The 18,607-nt window shown below is 37.9% G+C and overlaps 1 protein-coding gene across 2 annotated transcripts; it reads right to left on the reverse strand.

Annotated features, from left to right (window-relative positions):
* Positions 1-209: 209 nt before the first annotated feature.
* LOC135741043 (85/88 kDa calcium-independent phospholipase A2-like) lies at positions 210-18,388 on the reverse strand. 2 transcript variants are annotated; one of them, XM_065259674.1, is made up of 17 exons: positions 18,260-18,388; positions 17,365-17,579; positions 15,181-15,396; positions 14,546-14,726; positions 14,248-14,435; positions 13,826-13,922; positions 13,565-13,747; positions 13,307-13,415; positions 11,314-11,430; positions 9,543-9,633; positions 9,277-9,440; positions 8,684-8,834; positions 4,691-4,827; positions 4,121-4,275; positions 3,880-4,047; positions 3,465-3,538; positions 210-1,070 (listed from the first exon to the last, which is right to left on the reverse strand). In XM_065259674.1, exons 2-17 carry the CDS (start codon positions 17,571-17,573, stop codon positions 926-928), a joined length of 2,385 nt encoding a protein of 794 aa, XP_065115746.1. In that variant the 5' UTR covers positions 17,574-17,579; positions 18,260-18,388; the 3' UTR covers positions 210-925. The 2 variants fall into 2 exon arrangements, with proteins under 2 accessions (XP_065115746.1, XP_065115747.1); XM_065259675.1 differs by lacking the exon at positions 11,314-11,430.
* Positions 18,389-18,607: the final 219 nt, after the last annotated feature.

An 18,607-nucleotide genomic window follows, 5' to 3' on the forward strand; every position in this document is an offset into this window, starting at 1 on the left:
TAAACCACGCAAGCACATTGTTTTATACAAAAAACACAAAATAACGTTGTTTTTAGCAATAAAATAGGTGCACTTCAAGCAATGTATATATAATGTAAAATATTTGTGGGAGCATTACTGATTTGTCTTGACTTCTTTAAGGGACATTTTCCTTTTAATATAAACATATTTGTAATTCATATTTAATAGTAGTCAATAAAGCAGCATCATTATCAGTGCAATATTTTTATTTTGTATATTTCAGGTTTATAATCACTTCATATCATTAAAAGATTTCAAACCCACAACACTACAGCAGCAAGTTATGGTAAAATGTCAGTTTGGTCTTCAAACAACAGATTTACTTCCAGTGTCAAGTATAAAATACACATGATGAAAAAACTGTTGGTAGTCAACAAAAAGCATGTTACAAAAACACAAAACAAAAATGAATTCAAAACAATGCTAATGAGGAATGCAGGAGGTACTGAGTGCTTGATCTTCTTCATTGTTTAAAGAAACTTCAGTATTATCTTTAATTACGACTTCTATCTGTCATAGACTGAGAAATACACAAATTCAAGTATACAAATCCAATACATGATAGATTGAAAAACATCCCCCCATTAATCTTAGATTGTTAAATAGTTAAATGAATGCATTTACATAAAAAACTATTTAGAGAAAGCTACAAGTTTGCCCTGTTTTTGAAAATGACACACACAGAAATACTGAGAATATTAGCATCCATAAAAATATGTAAAGCACTTCACAACACTCTTCTTCATATACTTTATAGTCATATACTTCATGTATGTCGTTTTGACCTCAGTCCAACTTGTGTATCACACAAATAAAACTTTATATGTTATATACACCAATGTAAACAAGTGCATAACTTTTTTGCATATTAAGCTTGTAGGTATCTGTAAGAGTTTGTGTTGTGTCAGAGCTGCAGCAGCTGCTGGCAGATGGTTTGTATAACGTCTCTGTGCTCATACAGGTACATCTGAGTCTCCCACAGCATGTCAACCAACACAGAGTCACTGACCTCATCCAACATCACCTCTTGAGACAGCTGAGGACTCAACCTGAAAAAAGTGACAGAGAGAGAATGAGAGGAAGGAAGAATAGATGGATGACAGATGGTGCAATTCAGTGAAAGAAATGAAAGAAGGAAACAAGAATCGAATAAACGAGGAAGGGAAAGTAAAGAAGAAATAAATGAAGGAATAAAGAAAAAATAAAGAAAACAAAAAAGAAAACAAACAAAGAAGAAAGAAAGGGAAAAAATGAAGGAAAAGTAGATGGATGGATGAATGCAATTCAGGAAGCGATAAGTAAAAGGTTAAAAAAAAATTTAAGAAAGGAATAAAGGTAGCAAAAAGAAAGAAATGAATAAAGGGAGGAATGAGAAAGGAAGGAAAATAAAACAAGAGAGGAAGTAAGGATGGAAAATAAGAAAATAAAACAAGGAAGGAAGGAAGAAGGAAGGATAAGGATAAAAAGGAAACATGGAAGGAATAAAAAAAAACATTAGAGGAAGGAAAAAAGGAAAGAAAAAACACAAGAAAGGAAAAAGAAAATAAAACAAGGAAGAAATTAAAGAAGGAAAGAAAAGAAAACAAGGAAGAAAGGAAAGAAAATAAAAAATAAAACAAGAAAGAAAGTAATTAAGGAAGGATGGCAGGAAGGAAGGAGTAGATTGATGACAGATTACAATTCAGGAAGGGAGAAAAAGAGAAGTAAAAAAGGAAAATGATAAAATAAAATAATGAAATAAAGAAGGGAAGGAAGGAAACAAGAATTTAATAAAGGATTAATGAAATGTAAAAAAGAAATTAATAAAGCAAGGAAGAAAGAAAGAAAGAAAATTAAACAAGCAAGGAAGCAAGCACGGATGAAAAGAAAGAAAATAAAGGAAGCAAGAAAGGAAGGACGCAAGGCAGGAAACAACGAACGACCGACCGAATGAATGAATGAATAAATGAATGAATGAATGAATGAAAGAGAGAAAGAAAGAAAGAAAGAAAGAAAGAAAATGAAGGAAAATTAGATGGATGAATGCAATTCAGGAAGAGAAAAGTAAAAAGTGAAAAAAAAATTAAGAAAGAAATTAAGAAAGAAATAAAGAAAGCAAAAAGAAAGAAAGGGGAGAAGGAAGGAAGGAAGGCAAGAAAATTTAACAAGCAAAGAAGGAAAGGAAATAAAGAAAATAAAACAAGGAAAGAGGAAAGGAAGGAAGGAAAGAAAATAAAACAGCAAGGAAGCAAGCACGGATGAAAAGAAAGAAAATGAAGGAAGCAAGAAAGGAAGGAAGCAAGGCAGGAAACAACGAACGACCGACCGAATGAATGAATGAATAAATGAAAGAAAGAAAGAAAGAAAGAAAGAAAATGAAGGAAAATTAGATGGATGAATGCAATTCAGGAAGAGAAAAGTAAAAAGTGAAAAAAAATTAAAGAAATAAATAAATAAAGAAAGCAAAAAGAAAGAAAGGGGAGAAGGAAGGAAGGAAGACAAGAAAATTTAACAAGCAAGGAAGGAAAGGAAATAAAGAAAATAAAACAAGGAAAGAGGAAAGGAAGGAAGGAAGGAAAGGAAAAAAAAGAAAGAAAGTAAGTTAAACATGGAAGGAAGCAAGAAAGGGAGAAAGCAAGGCAGGAAACAATGAACGACCGAATTAATGAAAGAAAGAAAGAAAGAAAGAAAACAAAGGAAAATTAGATGCATGAATGCAATTCAGGAAAAGAAAAGTAAAAAGTGAAAAAAAATTTAAGAAATAAAGGAAGCAAAAAGAAAAAAAGGGAAGAAATAAGGAAGGAATGCAAGAAAATTTAACAAGGAAGGAAGGAAGGAAGGAAAGAACGAAAATAAAACAAAGAAGGAAAGAAAGTAAAACAAGGAAGGAAGCAAGAAAGGAAGAGAATAAAACAAGTAAGGAAGAAAGCACAGTGGAAAGAAAGAAAATGAAGGAAGGAAGGAAGGAAGAAAGCAGGAGAGGGAAAAAATGACCGAACGAATGAATGAAATAAAGAAAACAAACAAAGGAAAAGTAGATGGATGAATGCAATTCAGGAAGAGAGGAGTAAAAAGGTAAAGAAAAAAATTAAAGAAAGGAATAAAGGAAGCAAAAAGAAAGAAAGTACACATCAAGGAGGCAGAAGTAAAAAGGAAAGGAAAAAACAAAGAAAGTAGTACAATGAAATTAAAGGAAAAATAAGATTTATTTTTATTTATTGAAATGAAAACAGGTGAGGTCATAAGTCAGAGCAATGCACATTATGATAAAAGAGAGGAATAAAGAAAAGACAAGAGAAGAGAGAGAGAAAGAGAGGTCAGCATTAGCTCACAGTTCAGCATACAGATCTGCAGTACATGAAGCACCATAACCATTAAAGCTGTGAATAAGGGATGATTTCTTCTCTCGCACTTTATTACAACAAACTCATTATCATTGAGAGAACGACGTGTAGCCTACTAACCTGTGATAGTTTATATCGGCCATCTCACACCAGGCGCTCGCACGGTCCACCGCACAGCCATCTGAGTCTGTGCACTGAGAAACACAAAACACAAGAGTTTCATCAAAAATAACAACAGCGCTACACAATCTGAACATCACAATAAAGCCTAAAACATTGTTATTACTCGAACACAAACTAACTTTCAGGTCAGGAACCCACATAGACAGGAAATGACCATCTGACCAATCACAGTTTGTTCCTTGTGACATTTTAAAATCTCTACAAATCTTTGTGTTGATGCTGAGCATTGCTAGATGACTAGCATGTAGTTGTTAGCACATTGCTAGTGTATAGGGTTGCTTGGACTCACGCAAGTAGTGTAAATCTGACAGGAGGGTACATAGTTACGCCCTTTAAGGCCGTGTAAACTCACACAGTCCACAAGCATCTTGCCCAGTTCTTTGACTCCAAAGAAGGTCTTGGCGAGCTCCAGAGGGTTCGAAGGCCTGAAAACGTCCACCGAGGTCACAGCAACCTGTGGTGGTTTACCGGTACCCAATGAGACCACCACACCTAACCTGCAAACCTCCATCTCACGGCCCTGACGAAGAAGGTATTGTGAATGAAATACAGTGGACATTTTATTTGTTCGCTATGAAAGAGGTGTAACAGACCTGTGCCTTTAGGGCTTTGTTGTACTGATGTATTTCCGTCATGGCATCTAGCGTCGGGTTATTGGCCAGCAGACCTCCATCCAGAAAGCGACCCATTGGCCGAAAATACGTAGGAGCGGCCCCGCTGGAGCGGGCGGCACGCCAAACTAATTGTTCTGAGAGAAGAGAGAGTGAATGACCATATGCAAGATAAACTTGGAGTAGTTAAAAGAAAGAGAGTAACGGATGATTCCCCTCGCACTAAACAAACAAACGGCTCCAGTGCAACTGTGCGATATAATCACCAGAAATCTTATAAACTGTGACCTTTCCATTAACATACAGTACACTCTCTCTCTCTCACACACACACCTTCGTCTGTCACCTTCCTACGCTTTCTGGGAGGTCGAGAATATCCTACTACCAAAACATCTTCATCCTCCCACCCTGCAACAGCGACAATAAAACTTCACGCATCATTTGAGGTAGATGACTGATAAACCCTGAGGGTGTCAGACCTTGGCAAGGTGACTTTAAGGTAATTAATGTAACGACAGCTAGAAAATAAACATACAAGAGAGCAAGAGTTACCTTGTGGTACAGTTAGGGGTTTAAACGTGGCCGTAGACGTGTATGGAGGGCTTCTTTGCAGGACCGGTGGGTCGTAATTTCTAAACAGATGCAGTTCTCCTGGATGCCTGTCTGCAAGTACGCTAGTCACCATCACCCTGAGAAGTAGAAACGATATTAAATATAGTTAAATATGGTAGGGCCCTCGCACGTATGGTTACTGCCACCCTATGGCCTTAGTAAAGCTGTGAACCAGGGGGATATGAATTTAACCCTGGTCAAATTTGGCAAATGTTAATTTGTAGCGGTATTTGGCTTTAAAATTAATGGGTTCGGGCGCCAGGGGTAAAAACCACCACAGTAATCAAATTACTTTGTATTTTACCACAATCTTATATGGTAAGAAATCCAGTTGAAAAAAACATACCAAAAAAAAAATAGTAGCTTTTACTTTTGTATTTTAGGTTTCAGACAATTTGCATTTAGATTTAAGCACAACATTACGTAACTATATAGTGAACAGAATCACACAAAAGGAAACAAAAAAGAAAAAAAACATTTCCAGGCCCAGACACATTTACCTTATAATCCCGAAACAACTATCAACGGTTGACCTCTACTATACGATCCATCATAGTAATTAGCTCCACATGACAATAGACTCTTATACCTTCATGTGCATATTATCCTAGAATACACATAATAAAGCAGTCTTTAACACACGTGCTTTACATAGGCCTCACAATAGCACGGATCCAAACACACTTGTAATATAAGCACATAGGATAGACTTGCATACACAGATTAAAAGAGTCTTTAACATAGGTGCACTCTAGGAGCAGTCTTTAACATATGCACCGTAGAACAGTCTTTAACATACGTGCTCTTCAAAGGCCTCAAATTATCAACAGATCTGAACACTTTAACATGTGCACTTCAGGTTAGACTCTGGTATATGCACAATAGAATAGTCTTTAGCATGTGTGCTTTTCATAGGCCTCAGGGTAACAACAGATCTGAACACTTTAATATGAGCACATCAATTTAGACTCTGATATATGCACAATAGAATAGTCTTTAACATATGTGCTTTTCATAGGCCTCAGTGTAACAACAGATCTGAACACTTTAATATGAGCACATCAATTTAGACTCTGATATATGCACAATAGAATAGTCTTTAGCATGTGTGCTTTTCATAGGCCTCAGTGTAACAACAGATCTGAACACTTTAATATGAGCACATCAATTTAGACTCTGATATATGCACAATAGAATAGTCTTTAACATATGTGCTTTTCATAGGCCTCAGGGTAACAACAGATCTGAACACTTTAATATGAGCACATCAATTTAGACTCTGATATATGCACAATAGAATAGTCTTTAACATATGTGCTTTTCATAGGCCTCAGGGTAACAACAGATCTGAACACTTTAATATGAGCACATCAATTTAGACTCTGATATATGCACAATAGAATAGTCTTTAACATATGTGCTTTTCATAGGCCTCAGGGTAACAACCGATCTGAACACTTTAATATGAGCACATCAATTTAGACTCTGATATATGCACAATAGAATAGTCTTTAACATATGTGCTTTTCATAGGCCTCAGGGTAACAACAGATCTGAACACTTTAATATGAGCACATCAATTTAGACTCTGATATATGCACAATAGAATAGTCTTTAACATATGTGCTTTTCATAGGCCTCAGGGTAACAACCGATCTGAACACTTTAATATGAGCACATCAATTTAGACTCTGATATATGCACAATAGAATAGTCTTTAACATATGTGCTTTTCATAGGCCTCAGGGTAACAACAGATCTGAACACTTTAATATGAGCACATCAGAACAGACTAACATGTACATAATTAGTATATTAGGTCAACCGTTGGACTACTAGGCCTGGAAAAACTCACATTAATAAATCCCAACATATTCAAACAAAACACCATTTTACTGGGAGCGCTCCACCAAAAAAGAAAAAAACAATTGCCTGCCCGTACCAAAATATCTCTACATTTAGCGGCAAACTCGCTCTCTCCGGTATAACAAACAACGCTCTCGTAAGGCAAAAATACTCTCGTATTACACATAAACCTAGGAATCATCAGCAATGACTCCACATACTCCCGCATTAATATTATACCATACACTCACTTCAAAGCAACATAACGCGGTTTCAGTACAAGAGAGTAGAAAATATACCATCATACTCACGGCAGTGCAACCCACTGCACACTCCGACAACAACAGAGGAGAAACGCGAGCGAACCTGAACCTGACCTGAACGAGAGCGCGACCCGGCTCACAAGAGAGAGAGAGCGAGCGCGAGAGCGTCCGAACCAAACTTCCTTAAATAACTTCCGGTATCGCATATACACACGCATAAGCTCCGCTACCAATATTAGAAAAAAAATATTGACAACCGTCACAAATTGATGGTAAGAGAAGGGTTCTTGGGTTCTCCAGGGTTAAGATGATTTGATTAAATCTCTAAGAGCAGTAAATCATAGCGTAAAAATGTAATTTCCTGCTGCCTCTAGGTGGCGCTTTGACTGTAACTGAAAATTGGCATTGAAATGTGTTCAGGCCAAGACCCTTATCAAACGTGAAGCATGGGGCAGATTGGACATTGTATGCCTTAGTTATAACAACTTCCTGTTTTATGGCGAAATGAGGATTGGCCAAATATGATGATGATCTGATCAAATCTTTAGGAGGAGTTTGTTAACTCTTTCGTCGCCAGCGTTTTTAAAAAAAGTTGCCAGCCAGTGCCAGCGTTTTTCATGATTTTTACCAAAGTTTAATGCCTTCCAGAAAATGTTCTTCCGGAAATACTCGTCATTGGCAGGGAAGTGTTTTCTCTTGATTGACGAGATATCTTGTCAATGGCGGCAAAAGAGTTAAAGTACGAAGCCTGGAAATGCAAAATTTTACACAGAAATCACAGCAAAAATTCAAAATGGACAACTTCCTGTGGGGTTTAGAGCTTCGCTCCAAGATACTTTTTGTAGGTCTTGAGGTGATAGATGACCCTACCAATTTCATATCTGTACGTTTTTCGGAGCGGGAGGACGGTGTTGGGGTCCATTAAAATTAGAAAATGGAATTTTTTCCTCAAAAAACAATTTCTTTTCGACTGAACAAAAAAAGACATCAACATTTTGGATGACTTGGTGGTGAGTAAATTATCTGGATTTTTTTTAAGAAAATGGACTTAGCCTTTAAAGTAATTAGTCTATGGGTTCACTTACATTTTCCTCCAGCACTGTGAATGTTTAATGGGTGTTTTCAAAAAAGACACAATAATTATTTGTGCGTTGTCAGCTTATGCACATTGTGTTTGTCTATTGTTGTGACCTAAACGAGGATCAAACTCACATTTTATGGCAAATCAATGTAAAAAACAGTTTATTCCTAGAGGTTCACAATACTTTTCTTGCCACTGTATGTTAACTCTTTCCCCGCCAAATTTTGAGCAAAAAGCTGAGATAATTGCATTTTTGCGAAGGCATTTTAGGCAGAGATCAGATTTAGAGCGATGATGAAAACATACACAGAGTTTTAACTGTTTTGGCCTTAGAGGATGCTTCTGTATTTTATACGGTGGGTAAAAGCACCACCATTGGATAATAGCGGTATTGCCGGAAATACTCGTTATTGGCAGGGAAAGAGGTAATATATAACCCCTTTCAGTCACACAGCATGTTGATCTCAAAAAAGTCACATAAAATGGCCAGTGTGCCACAAAAAAAATTATAAAACTGATTTATCAAAAGCGGGGTCACATATTAGATGCATTGTTCATGAATTTACTGTGGTTCCTAGTGGTTTGATAAACTGTTTTGGGTAAAACTGTAACTAGATGTTGCTAAGATGTCCTGGGTGGTTGTTAGGGCATTTATAAAGTTTTCATAGTAGCCAAAGTCTATTCCTATGTACCATACAGGTACGCATAACATCAAAAGCGCCATTTGACTGAAATTGTACAAACTTGGGGTGAGTGACATCCGCCATCTTGGTATTCTCCCCGAACTCTTTCTTGAGAAAATCTTCCAGTGGGCCAGACTCATACGGCCGGGGGCCTTTAAACACCTCTTCCTTCATTCTGAAGTACAGACAGCGCAGATACTCCATCGATTTACCTGCTCACGTACACAAAAACAATAAAACAGAAAGGTTATACACTGTAAAAAAGATTTGTTGGTTCAACTTAAAAAAAGTGAGTTACCTGGTTTAAAGCTTTAACATTTTGAGTTAATTCAAATTAAAAATAGCTGTGTAAAAAAATTGTTGTGTCAACTAATATTTTTAAATGTAATCAATTAAAAATTTTAAGGCATCCAGGTAACTTAATTTTTTAAGTTAAACTAACGTTTTTTACAGTGTACATGCTTTACAACAAAACTAATACTAGTTATAACTCTAAATGTTAGTTACCATGTGTTGCATTACACAACACCCGTTATGGCAAACTACTAACCTTAGTTTGCATGGTAGTTAGGGACTATATTTACTTAATATATGACATTATGATTTGTGTTATGGTGTTTTGGGATTTGGACTAGATGATTCACATCTGCTCACCGTGTACAATAGCTAAGGCCAAAATGCCCCCAGTGCTGGTTCCAGAAACCCAGTCAAAGAGTTCCCTAATGGGCCGACCTGACCCTTTCTCCAGAGCGATCAACAACTGGATCAGAACCAGACCCTTTATTCCTCCACCATCAAGGCACAGCAATCTCTCCATTCTTAGAAAAAATCAAAAAGCGAGAGATTATTCTGTGTACATGGTCTAATCTAACTGATACGGTCTATATCTTTAAAGCATGCATACAAACTCTAACACATACTTCTTGCATCCTCTTTCGGGCCCGTCTACCTCTGTATATCCTCTGCTCATGGCAGCAACAGCTGCCGCCACATGCACAATGTCATCAAACCCTGTTGGCCAATCACAACCAAGATGTGAAAGTAGTGACGAATAAGATAAACTTCAGCACATACACACATCTAAATATAGACAAGTTGATTCTATCATAGATTTACAATACCTAGATTCCAATTAATGAGAAACATCAATATGTTGTTCGCTATAGACAGTTTCAGCAGTAACAACACAAACAAATGGCTTTTTTGGAACAAATAGAGGTTTTTGTTCCAGATTTCAGTTTAGCCACTAGTAAGACCATTAAACAAACAGAGACCAGAAGTTAAATTCCGTTTAGAAACGTAACGGCGACAACGTGCATGCGTCTGGTGAAACCATCTATAGCTGTGTCCCAATTTGAAGGCTGCGACCTACTAAGGACTCAAAAGGCGAGCACTCAAAAGTCGCAACCTCCATAGTCCACGAAAAGAACTGAAATAAGACGGTCTAGCCTTCGGAGGACCCATAAGTTGCGTCACCTGCTACACTCTCCCACCGCGCCTGTTAGCAGGACACAGCGAAGACGTTTCTGACTTATAAAAATAAATGAGACAAAATATTTATTTAATTTTAGAAAATATGTAACGTTAATGTGGATTAAACTAACCAACAGTATATCAAAATAAAAATATACGCAACATACGCAGAATATTATTATTACAAAACATAACTTATAATACTAAAACAGTGACAAGAAACTTTTTTCAGCTAAATAAACACTTTTATTTAATAAAGATTTTAATTGTTTATTTTAAAATATCCAGCCGCTATATTCAGTGGTTACATGCGTTACATGTAAATCGTGGGATAGCCTCGGCTATGAAGGATCTATTTGTTCAATCCTTAACAGTGCGTAGAAATAAGGACGCATTATGAGTCTTCATTTTTAAGCATCTGTTTAGAATACGTCCTACAAATTTCGTAGGCTTTGAATTGGGACACAGATTATATTTAAACGTTTAAGGCGTTCAAAAATGATTGACAAATGAACTGTCGGTAAGTTTGGTTGTGATTATTTCTAATGAGCATAATTTGGAAATTTTACAAATTGAAACCCGTTCTGCGGATGTATCTGGATCAGCTAAATGTAATGTAATGTGGCATCTAGGTATTTATATCTATGGTTTCTTCAAGCACATGGAAAAGTGTCACATAAAAGAATTAGATCTACAAATACAAGCAGTGGCAGAAATAAAGAAAAACTGAGGAAATTAAATTCTTATTTCTGGAGAGAGATGAAAATATATAAAAAAATCGACAGTAGAAGAATAAACATTTCTCATTTGTAGGCTCTGTTCCAACTTCTAGCGAGTTGTGTTCATCCTTTAAGAGATTAAAGATACGTTTTAAACTAATTTAAAAGGTAGATTATGCAGCAGGCTAAGATATTTTAGTCCAAAAACCCAGCACGGCATCACATGTATTCTTTGTAGAATAGGCAATCCTAAAATGCACTGCAACAAGCATTGTGAACACCTCTGCGGAGATAATATTGACTTTAAATATGCATTATTAATGGCAAAGTATTGTTCAGTATATTCAAATGTATTTGGACGTAATGTATTTTTATGTTGTAGGAACGCTATTGTGCATTGGAAATATTGGAACAGAGCCACAGTTTATGGTCGCAGGAAGACAGGAACTGAAGGACAGGTTTTAACGGGTTCCCAGAGGTTTTGAGGGCGGGGTTTTACCTAGAGCAGGAGGCGGAGCTTTGCTGACTCTTGGGGGAGGGGTGTCGCGGGAGGGGGGGTGACACCGTTCAACCCCTACACTACACAGCATGTTCAAGAGCACCTTGCGGTTGGGCCCTTCAATATTAGCAGAGGGTTAAAGACATGCATACAGGCGCACCCACACAATGCAAACAAACAATAGGGCATGAATAGAAAACAGGCATTGCGAACAAACAGACATATGAGCAAAAACAAACATGAGGTTTTTTTCATTATAACTCAAACTGTTCCTACTGTACAAAACATCAAGACTTGTTTTTCAAACATGTGTATTTACTATAAACTTATCAAAAATATCTACAGTGGGGAAAATAAGTATTTGAATGGCCCAGTCAATCACCCGACTTTAATCCCATAGAAAATCTATGGAGAGAACTGAAGATCAAAGTTTATAAAAGAGGCCCAAGGAACCTTCAAGATTTAAAGACCATTCGTGTGGAAGAATGGGCCAGAATCACTCCTGAGCAATGCAGACGACTGGTCTCTCCATACAAGAGGTGTCTAGAAGCTGTAATCACCAACAAAGGCTTTTCTACAAAGTATGTTCAATACTTATTCCCGGTGTAATTTCACTTTATTTATTATGACTCAACTTGTATACTTAAATGTTCTGATTTCTTTGAATGAATTCAATCTTTGGCCTGATGGCTCCATCTGGTTGAACTTTTGTGTTAATGGCCCACTCAGAAATCCCCTTACTGATAAAAATGCTGATGTGTCAAATACTTATTTTCCCCGCTATATATTATATTATAAAGTGTTATTTTACTGATAAAAGATTCCAGATCCAACTATTGTATTACTTTAAAAAAAAAAATGTATGTGTGGTCCGATAGTTTATCCAAAAAAGACAATTTACTGGTAACCTGCTCACTATGAGGAAACCCAAAATGCACATTCACCATTATGCGTCTTGAGGACACCCAAGATGCACATTCATCATTATGCGTCACATGGCTCACGTTTCAGACTCACCTAGACACGGTAAGGACCGGAGGCTATGAATTACAGGCTATAATGTTGCAAATAATGTTTAGTTTCTTTTAAAAGTCCATCATTTTGCTTTATAAGACCTCAAAATAACACATTGAGCTACGGGGATTGATTTTTTGCCCGTTTCTGCTTTTTTTTATCTTAAAGGGGACATATCATGAAAATCTGACTTTTTCCATATTTGAATCCCCATTGTTTCTATCAACCTAGAAAATGTAAAAAAAGAATAACCCAGTAACTAAGTTTTGTGAAAAAAGAGTTAATTGAAATTTGGCTCCCCTTGTGATGTCAGAAGGGGATCTTATTGTAATAATATTGCCCATTAATCTACACTATCCAACGATGGCACTGCCATTAAGTTGAGAGAAAAAAAATTGACAGCACAATAGAGTTTCAATTTCAACAAACCACCGTTATAGGGATCAGTTATTGCATTTCATTAGCTCATTTGCATTTTAAAGGACACATGCAAAAACGGTAGTTTTTTGTTCGCAACAACAAAGTGTCAATTTTAAAATGTTATAATAAATTATCTGTGAGGTATTATGAGCTAAAACTTCACATACTTAGTCTGGGGACATCAAAGATTTATTTTAAATCTTAAAAAAGTCTTGTGAAATGGCCCCTTTAAAGAAATGGCACTTGCATTTTATAAATCACCAAGGTTCTCCAAAAGATATAATCCCACCTACATCTTGGATGGCCTGAAAGTGAGTAAATTAACAGCAACTTTTTTGGGAAAAGTCTATGATTGTGCTCAATATGAATTTATAATGCATTTTGGATTGTTAGATGAGATTATGGTTGCATGCATACACCCTATATGATGTCATGCAGCACATTTATTTAGACGGTTCTACAACTTTAAAAAGTTGAGAGCTTAACCTCATTGTCCTACACTGGTTTGAGGTGTTTCCAATTTCTCATACACATCTAAAATCATCCCTTCTCCTCTCACCCTTGCTGGTGCGGGCCGCGATGAGTCCCGGTGTCTCTCCGAGATCATTGTAAACCTCGACGTCCGCTCCAAACACCATGAGAGCTTTAATCAGGTCCATGTGATCCAACTGTAGAAGAGACATAAATGATGGTGAGCACACAGCTGATGGTACCCATTGGCTTGTTTTTCCTACTATGGAAGGCAAATGGGTACGTCAACATATTTTTTAAAAGGGTTAAATATGATCCAGATATTTCTTTATTTCATGGCTGACACCTTCATAGCAAGGTGAAGAGCTGTATTTCCATCCTGGCCCTTAATATTGGGGTCGGCTCCATGGGTCAGCAATGTCATTGCAGCCTCAAAGCGCCCCCTCTTGGTTAGGATGTGTAATGGACTCTCTCCAGTTTTGCTCAGGTAGTTAACATTACACCCTCGATCTAGCAGTAGACGACTCATCTACGAAAAACAAGGCAGGGTAGTCGGTAAGCTGTTGATTCCTTGGGTAATATGAACAAACTTTTGAGTATTCCAGACCTCAGCGGTTTTGGCCCAATGTAGAGGCGTCCCACCATAAACAGGATCCTCGGCCAGAACTTGATTCGGGCTAATGGATAAAATTGCTTCGACGCAGCTAAAGATAACAATGAAACAATAAAATATTGATGTTAATGACATGTGAACATATTTGAATTTAGCACTTTGTGGATTTTAACTTCGCCAAGTAAGCTTAAAATATCGGTTCACTTCAGAAAACAAACATTAACCTACTGAAGATAAAATTAGGGTATTTTAATATAAAATAGTTTGTGTTCAACTGAAGAAAGTATGCCATGAAGGTAAATAAAAAAGGACACATATTATATTTGGATGAACTACTTCATTTTTGGAGATCTAAATGGTATTAACAATGTACACAAAACACGATCTGCACATTATTTATTAAACATTTCTTGTACCTTTTCTCGCTACACTTCATGGCACTGTGGATTGGATAGCCATTACTCCCAATGATGTCACAGCGGGCTCCGCCCCCTAGCAGGCCTTTGACCGCCCCAACCCTGCCGAGGCGGCAAGCAATGTGAAGCGGCGTTTCTCCGGCAGCATTCAGTTCATTAACGCCGGCACAGAGCTGAGAGCACAAAACCTACAGGTGCAACGATTAAAATACACAATTAGCGAAATTAAAATATCCAAAATCCTTCTTTGCCGTCAGTCCACCTTCAAACAGGTAGTAAAGGAGCAACCGTCTCTCACCTCTACAACAACAGAGGAGTCTTGTTTAGCGGCGCAGTGCATTGGCGTCTCTCCGTTTTTGTCTTTGACGTCTGTGCGAGCCTGGCATTCCTCGATCAACTCGCGTACGCAGGCCACATCTCCCCTCTCACATGCCAGGTGTAGCGGGGTTTGACCCTGAGCGTCACGTGAGTTCATTTGACTGAACCATGGAGATTTTGGCAGGAGGAAGAACAAGAAAAATATAAATGCATGCATCATTTAGGTATGCAAGTATGCACATTTTCTGTATGCATGGAATATCAGACCTATACGACCTACAAGAAGTATGCAGAGTACAATAGAGCACAGTGGGAGGGGCAAATATATCCCACAATGCAATGCGCTCAGCATGAACTTTAAGGCACCATGGAAAATAGATAACTTTATGTTTATATTCTAAAAAAAAAGAATTAAAAACTACATCTGGATTTCGGATGACAACCAGGTGGTGTCTCTGAACTTTTGGGGAGGTCATGTGACACCAATGCAGCATAATACTGTTTAAAATGTTCATTGAATACTGCTTAACATACTACTTCTAGAATACACAGCAGTATATACTACATAATAGGCAGAGCATTGCAGGTGTCAAAAGATGACCTTTGAACTTTCACCTCAAAACATAATTGTGTTTTAAGCAGTCTCGCAGTCCGGTATCCACGGCGATGTGGGCTGAGCTCCAGTCTGGGTGATTGCGAATACAGTCGACGATTGGCTGAAGCATTTCAGGTTTCAGTGGTGGGCGGAGCATCTCGTAAAAGGGGCGGAGTTTGAGGGCATACTGAGGAAACCAATTCATGGCACTATCCTCTGCAGACACCTGGAACATCCTAAGTAGTAAATAGACAACAAAACAATGACTTCTTTAGGAGGGCAATGCTAAACTTAGCATAAAGATTATTTTAGTTGAAACCCACAAATGCTTAGCTAATGAGATTTGTGGCTGATGAAAATTGGATTGGATAGACTTATTTACCATGAGACTCTGTTTTACAAACTGTGAATTTCTGAAGTGAAAGAGTTTACTCAGCACTTTTCTCTGTGTAGCTGTGTAATTTAAGGGGTGTGAGTGAGGGAAGTCTATTTGCAAAAACATCACAGGAACCTTGTGACTGTTACACAAAATCAGTGAATAACATCAGAAAAGTCCAAAAAACGGAAAGGCTATCAGTCTCAAATTAAGCAATAGGGTTCAAGAGGTTAATAAAGTCATTCTCAAGAGGGTTGTTAGATATGACGTACAGCCTTATTTTATAAATATGGTCAGAAAAACACTTTATACAAAAATGTTTGGAATTTTAAAGTCCACGTGAACCGGAAGTTGCAATCATCTTGTCATGTTTCCAAGTGAAACAGAATACTGAATAAGGAAAAATTTTAGGGCGTGGCTTCAGCCCAATTTACAAAACTGACCACCATTTCAGAGGTGAAGTACGTTTTCAAATTTTGATTAAAGATTACGAAGATATTGGGCTGTGTACGAAACCCCAGTAGGCAAGGCTAGTAGCATATCCGAATTTATAGTATTCCAAAAACAGTAGGCGAAAAGTACCCGGAAGAACTACTACCTCCGGCAAGATCCCGAAGTGTTCATTCGATGGACCCTTTAGGCCCTGTTCCAAATGGCACACTCTGGACTTCGTCAGAGTCCACACTTTGATGACATCATGTAGTGCAGACCTTAGGGACCCTTGACGCGAGTCCACCAGGGTGCACCGAAATCGTATTTTGGGGCAGACTCGAGCATCATGTCGGAAATAGGAGGAGAAGTTTCCCATCATTGTGAACTCCTCGGCCACGAGATGGAAAGTCCACATTAAAGTGCGCCATTTGGGACAGGGCCTTACTATCCTGTGACCGTGGGTTCACACCAGCCGCGTTTGAGGCATCAAATTCGCGTCAACTTGAACATTTTGACTTTACTCGCTTCTTTCGCGCGTAATATTCTAGTCATCGAGACATTTACACGGAAATTTGCGTCATGGGTGGGGCTTCCGTAGGCTTCTCCGACTCTACTCACTTCCTGTTATCACGTCACTACTAGACCAAGCGCCTAATTGGTTAACGTGGCCAAAGTTCAAATTTTTCAACTCGCATGTTCGAGCGAATCATGCTGAGTTTACACCAACCGCGTTTAGGGCGTCAAAATCGCAAGCAGGCTCCTGATTGGTTGACGCGGCGCGAAATTCCGCCAAAGTTCAAATTTTTCAACTTGGGCATCAGCGCACATCGCGTCCTATGTGAAAGCCGCATCATTCGTGCCGAATTGATATCACTCGTGCTTGACGCCTCTACCGCGGCTGGTCTGAACGCAGCATGAGCCCCCTGGAGGGAAGTTATCCAATGAAGTTGTTTTATAAAAAAATGTCCAGAAGCGGTAACGCACCTCTAATCAAATGCAAATACATATGTTAAACCGCTGTAACTTGTGGTTAAATTGCGGAAGTTTAATGTCATTTCAGTTAACGACTAACTTGTTGTTATGATAACATATGTCACGTGATGCATCAATTTGGCGGATGTAGTACCTCCGAATTCATTCATAATATCTATATTCATACTATATAGTACCTACTGTTATAACGGTCCATTAGACTTCATCTAATTCAGTACCTACTGTCACGGTATGCGATTTCGGACACAGCCATTGGCTTGGATTAATAGTTCACCACAAATCTAGTGATGTTCTCTAACAAAGTAAATAGGGTTCATTTTAATTCATGTGGACTTGTAATTAATAAATTATTATAAATCTAGACAATTTTCTAAATCAGGGGTTTTCAAACTGGGGTCCTCACCTTAGTGCCACAAATTTTGACTCGGGGCAGAGTAGCAGGCAGTCCCATGACTGGCCCTGTTGGTTCTTGTATAGGACCAGCCTTCCCTCCTGTTGCAACAGAACTTTCCCATTGTACTCCGACAACTGTACATCCCTCACACGGTAGGGATTGGAGAAAAGGTTTGACACGGTGCTCACCGTGTCCAAAAAACGGCCGAGGAACTGCATGACGATCTGGGGTAAAGAAGTATGTTAGTTTGGATGCAGGTTTTTCAAGATACATGTCTACTTTGTAAAGCCTGTAGAGCTACAGTATGCATAATAAGATATATGTAGTGATACAGTATCTTCACGCATCATCAGTATTTATGATGAACCATAGACACACAAAGGAGGAGCTAGAAACAGGAAAACCAACTGCATTACATTGGTGCATCGTGTCAACTGTGAGTTGCAATCTATTAGATAAAACATGATCAAACACTTACTATATATATATATTAGCAGTCTCGTGCAAGATTGGCGTTACTAAAATTGCAACCACAGTCAACAATAAGTAATACAGATGAAATAACTGCAAATGTTCAGTGTGACTAGTTTGATGATTCTGTATGGGACACCGGATTGAACCGCTTGCACGCATTGTGCATTCATTTCGATACCGAAAGCGTCGCCTATACGTCTTCAGCATTAAAATGTCGTATTTTAATCGCCCGCTTTTCACAATCACTATGCAGCTGACTAAAATCAAAAGTTTTGTTTTGTCCACCGACGTGTTGAACAGTCAAAACCACCACGTAGGAGACTGAACTTAACACTAGCAAATAGATTGCGCCATACGTACATACGCCATAGATTATTTCTAAAATATAAACTTTCAAATACTAAGGCGAATTTACCCCTGATCGTCTTACCTTTACATTAAATCATTTTCCTGTACTGTTATCGGTGATAAGACTCGGAGGATCGCTGACTTTTGACAGTACATCAACAATCACTGATGTACAACCAACCTTTAGCCTGACTGACAAGCAGGAGAGCCATTCAGCGTCTTAGTTTTTAGTACTCGATGACCATTTCAGCCAATAAAAAACAAGGGGCGTTCTTTTGGGACGTCATTTGGCACTCCCACATATCTTACCATTGTTTAATAATGGATGTAGGAAAGAGTTGTTTGATGACATTTTTGTGAAATCATATGATCGTTGAGGTAAGCAAAAAAATAAAAAAATAATTCAGTTACGGGATTTACAAACTTTTTA

The sequence above is a fragment of the Paramisgurnus dabryanus genome, chromosome 24, assembly GCF_030506205.2.
Source record: "Paramisgurnus dabryanus chromosome 24, PD_genome_1.1, whole genome shotgun sequence".
Lineage (NCBI taxonomy): Eukaryota > Metazoa > Chordata > Actinopteri > Cypriniformes > Cobitidae > Paramisgurnus > Paramisgurnus dabryanus.

Excerpts from the sequence above, each read along its gene's own strand:
- LOC135741043 (XM_065259674.1), bottom strand. The coding sequence starts at position 17,573 with ATGCAGTTCCTCGGCCGTTTTTTGGACACGGTGAGCACCGTGTCAAAC. Across the intron at positions 9,634-11,313 it reads AGCTCCGCCTCCTGCTCTAG|GGTTTGATGACATTGTGCAT; the intron begins GTAAAACCCCGC and ends ATTGGCCAACAG. Across the intron at positions 8,835-9,276 it reads GGCCTTAGCTATTGTACACG|GTAAATCGATGGAGTATCTG; the intron begins GTGAGCAGATGT and ends GTACGTGAGCAG.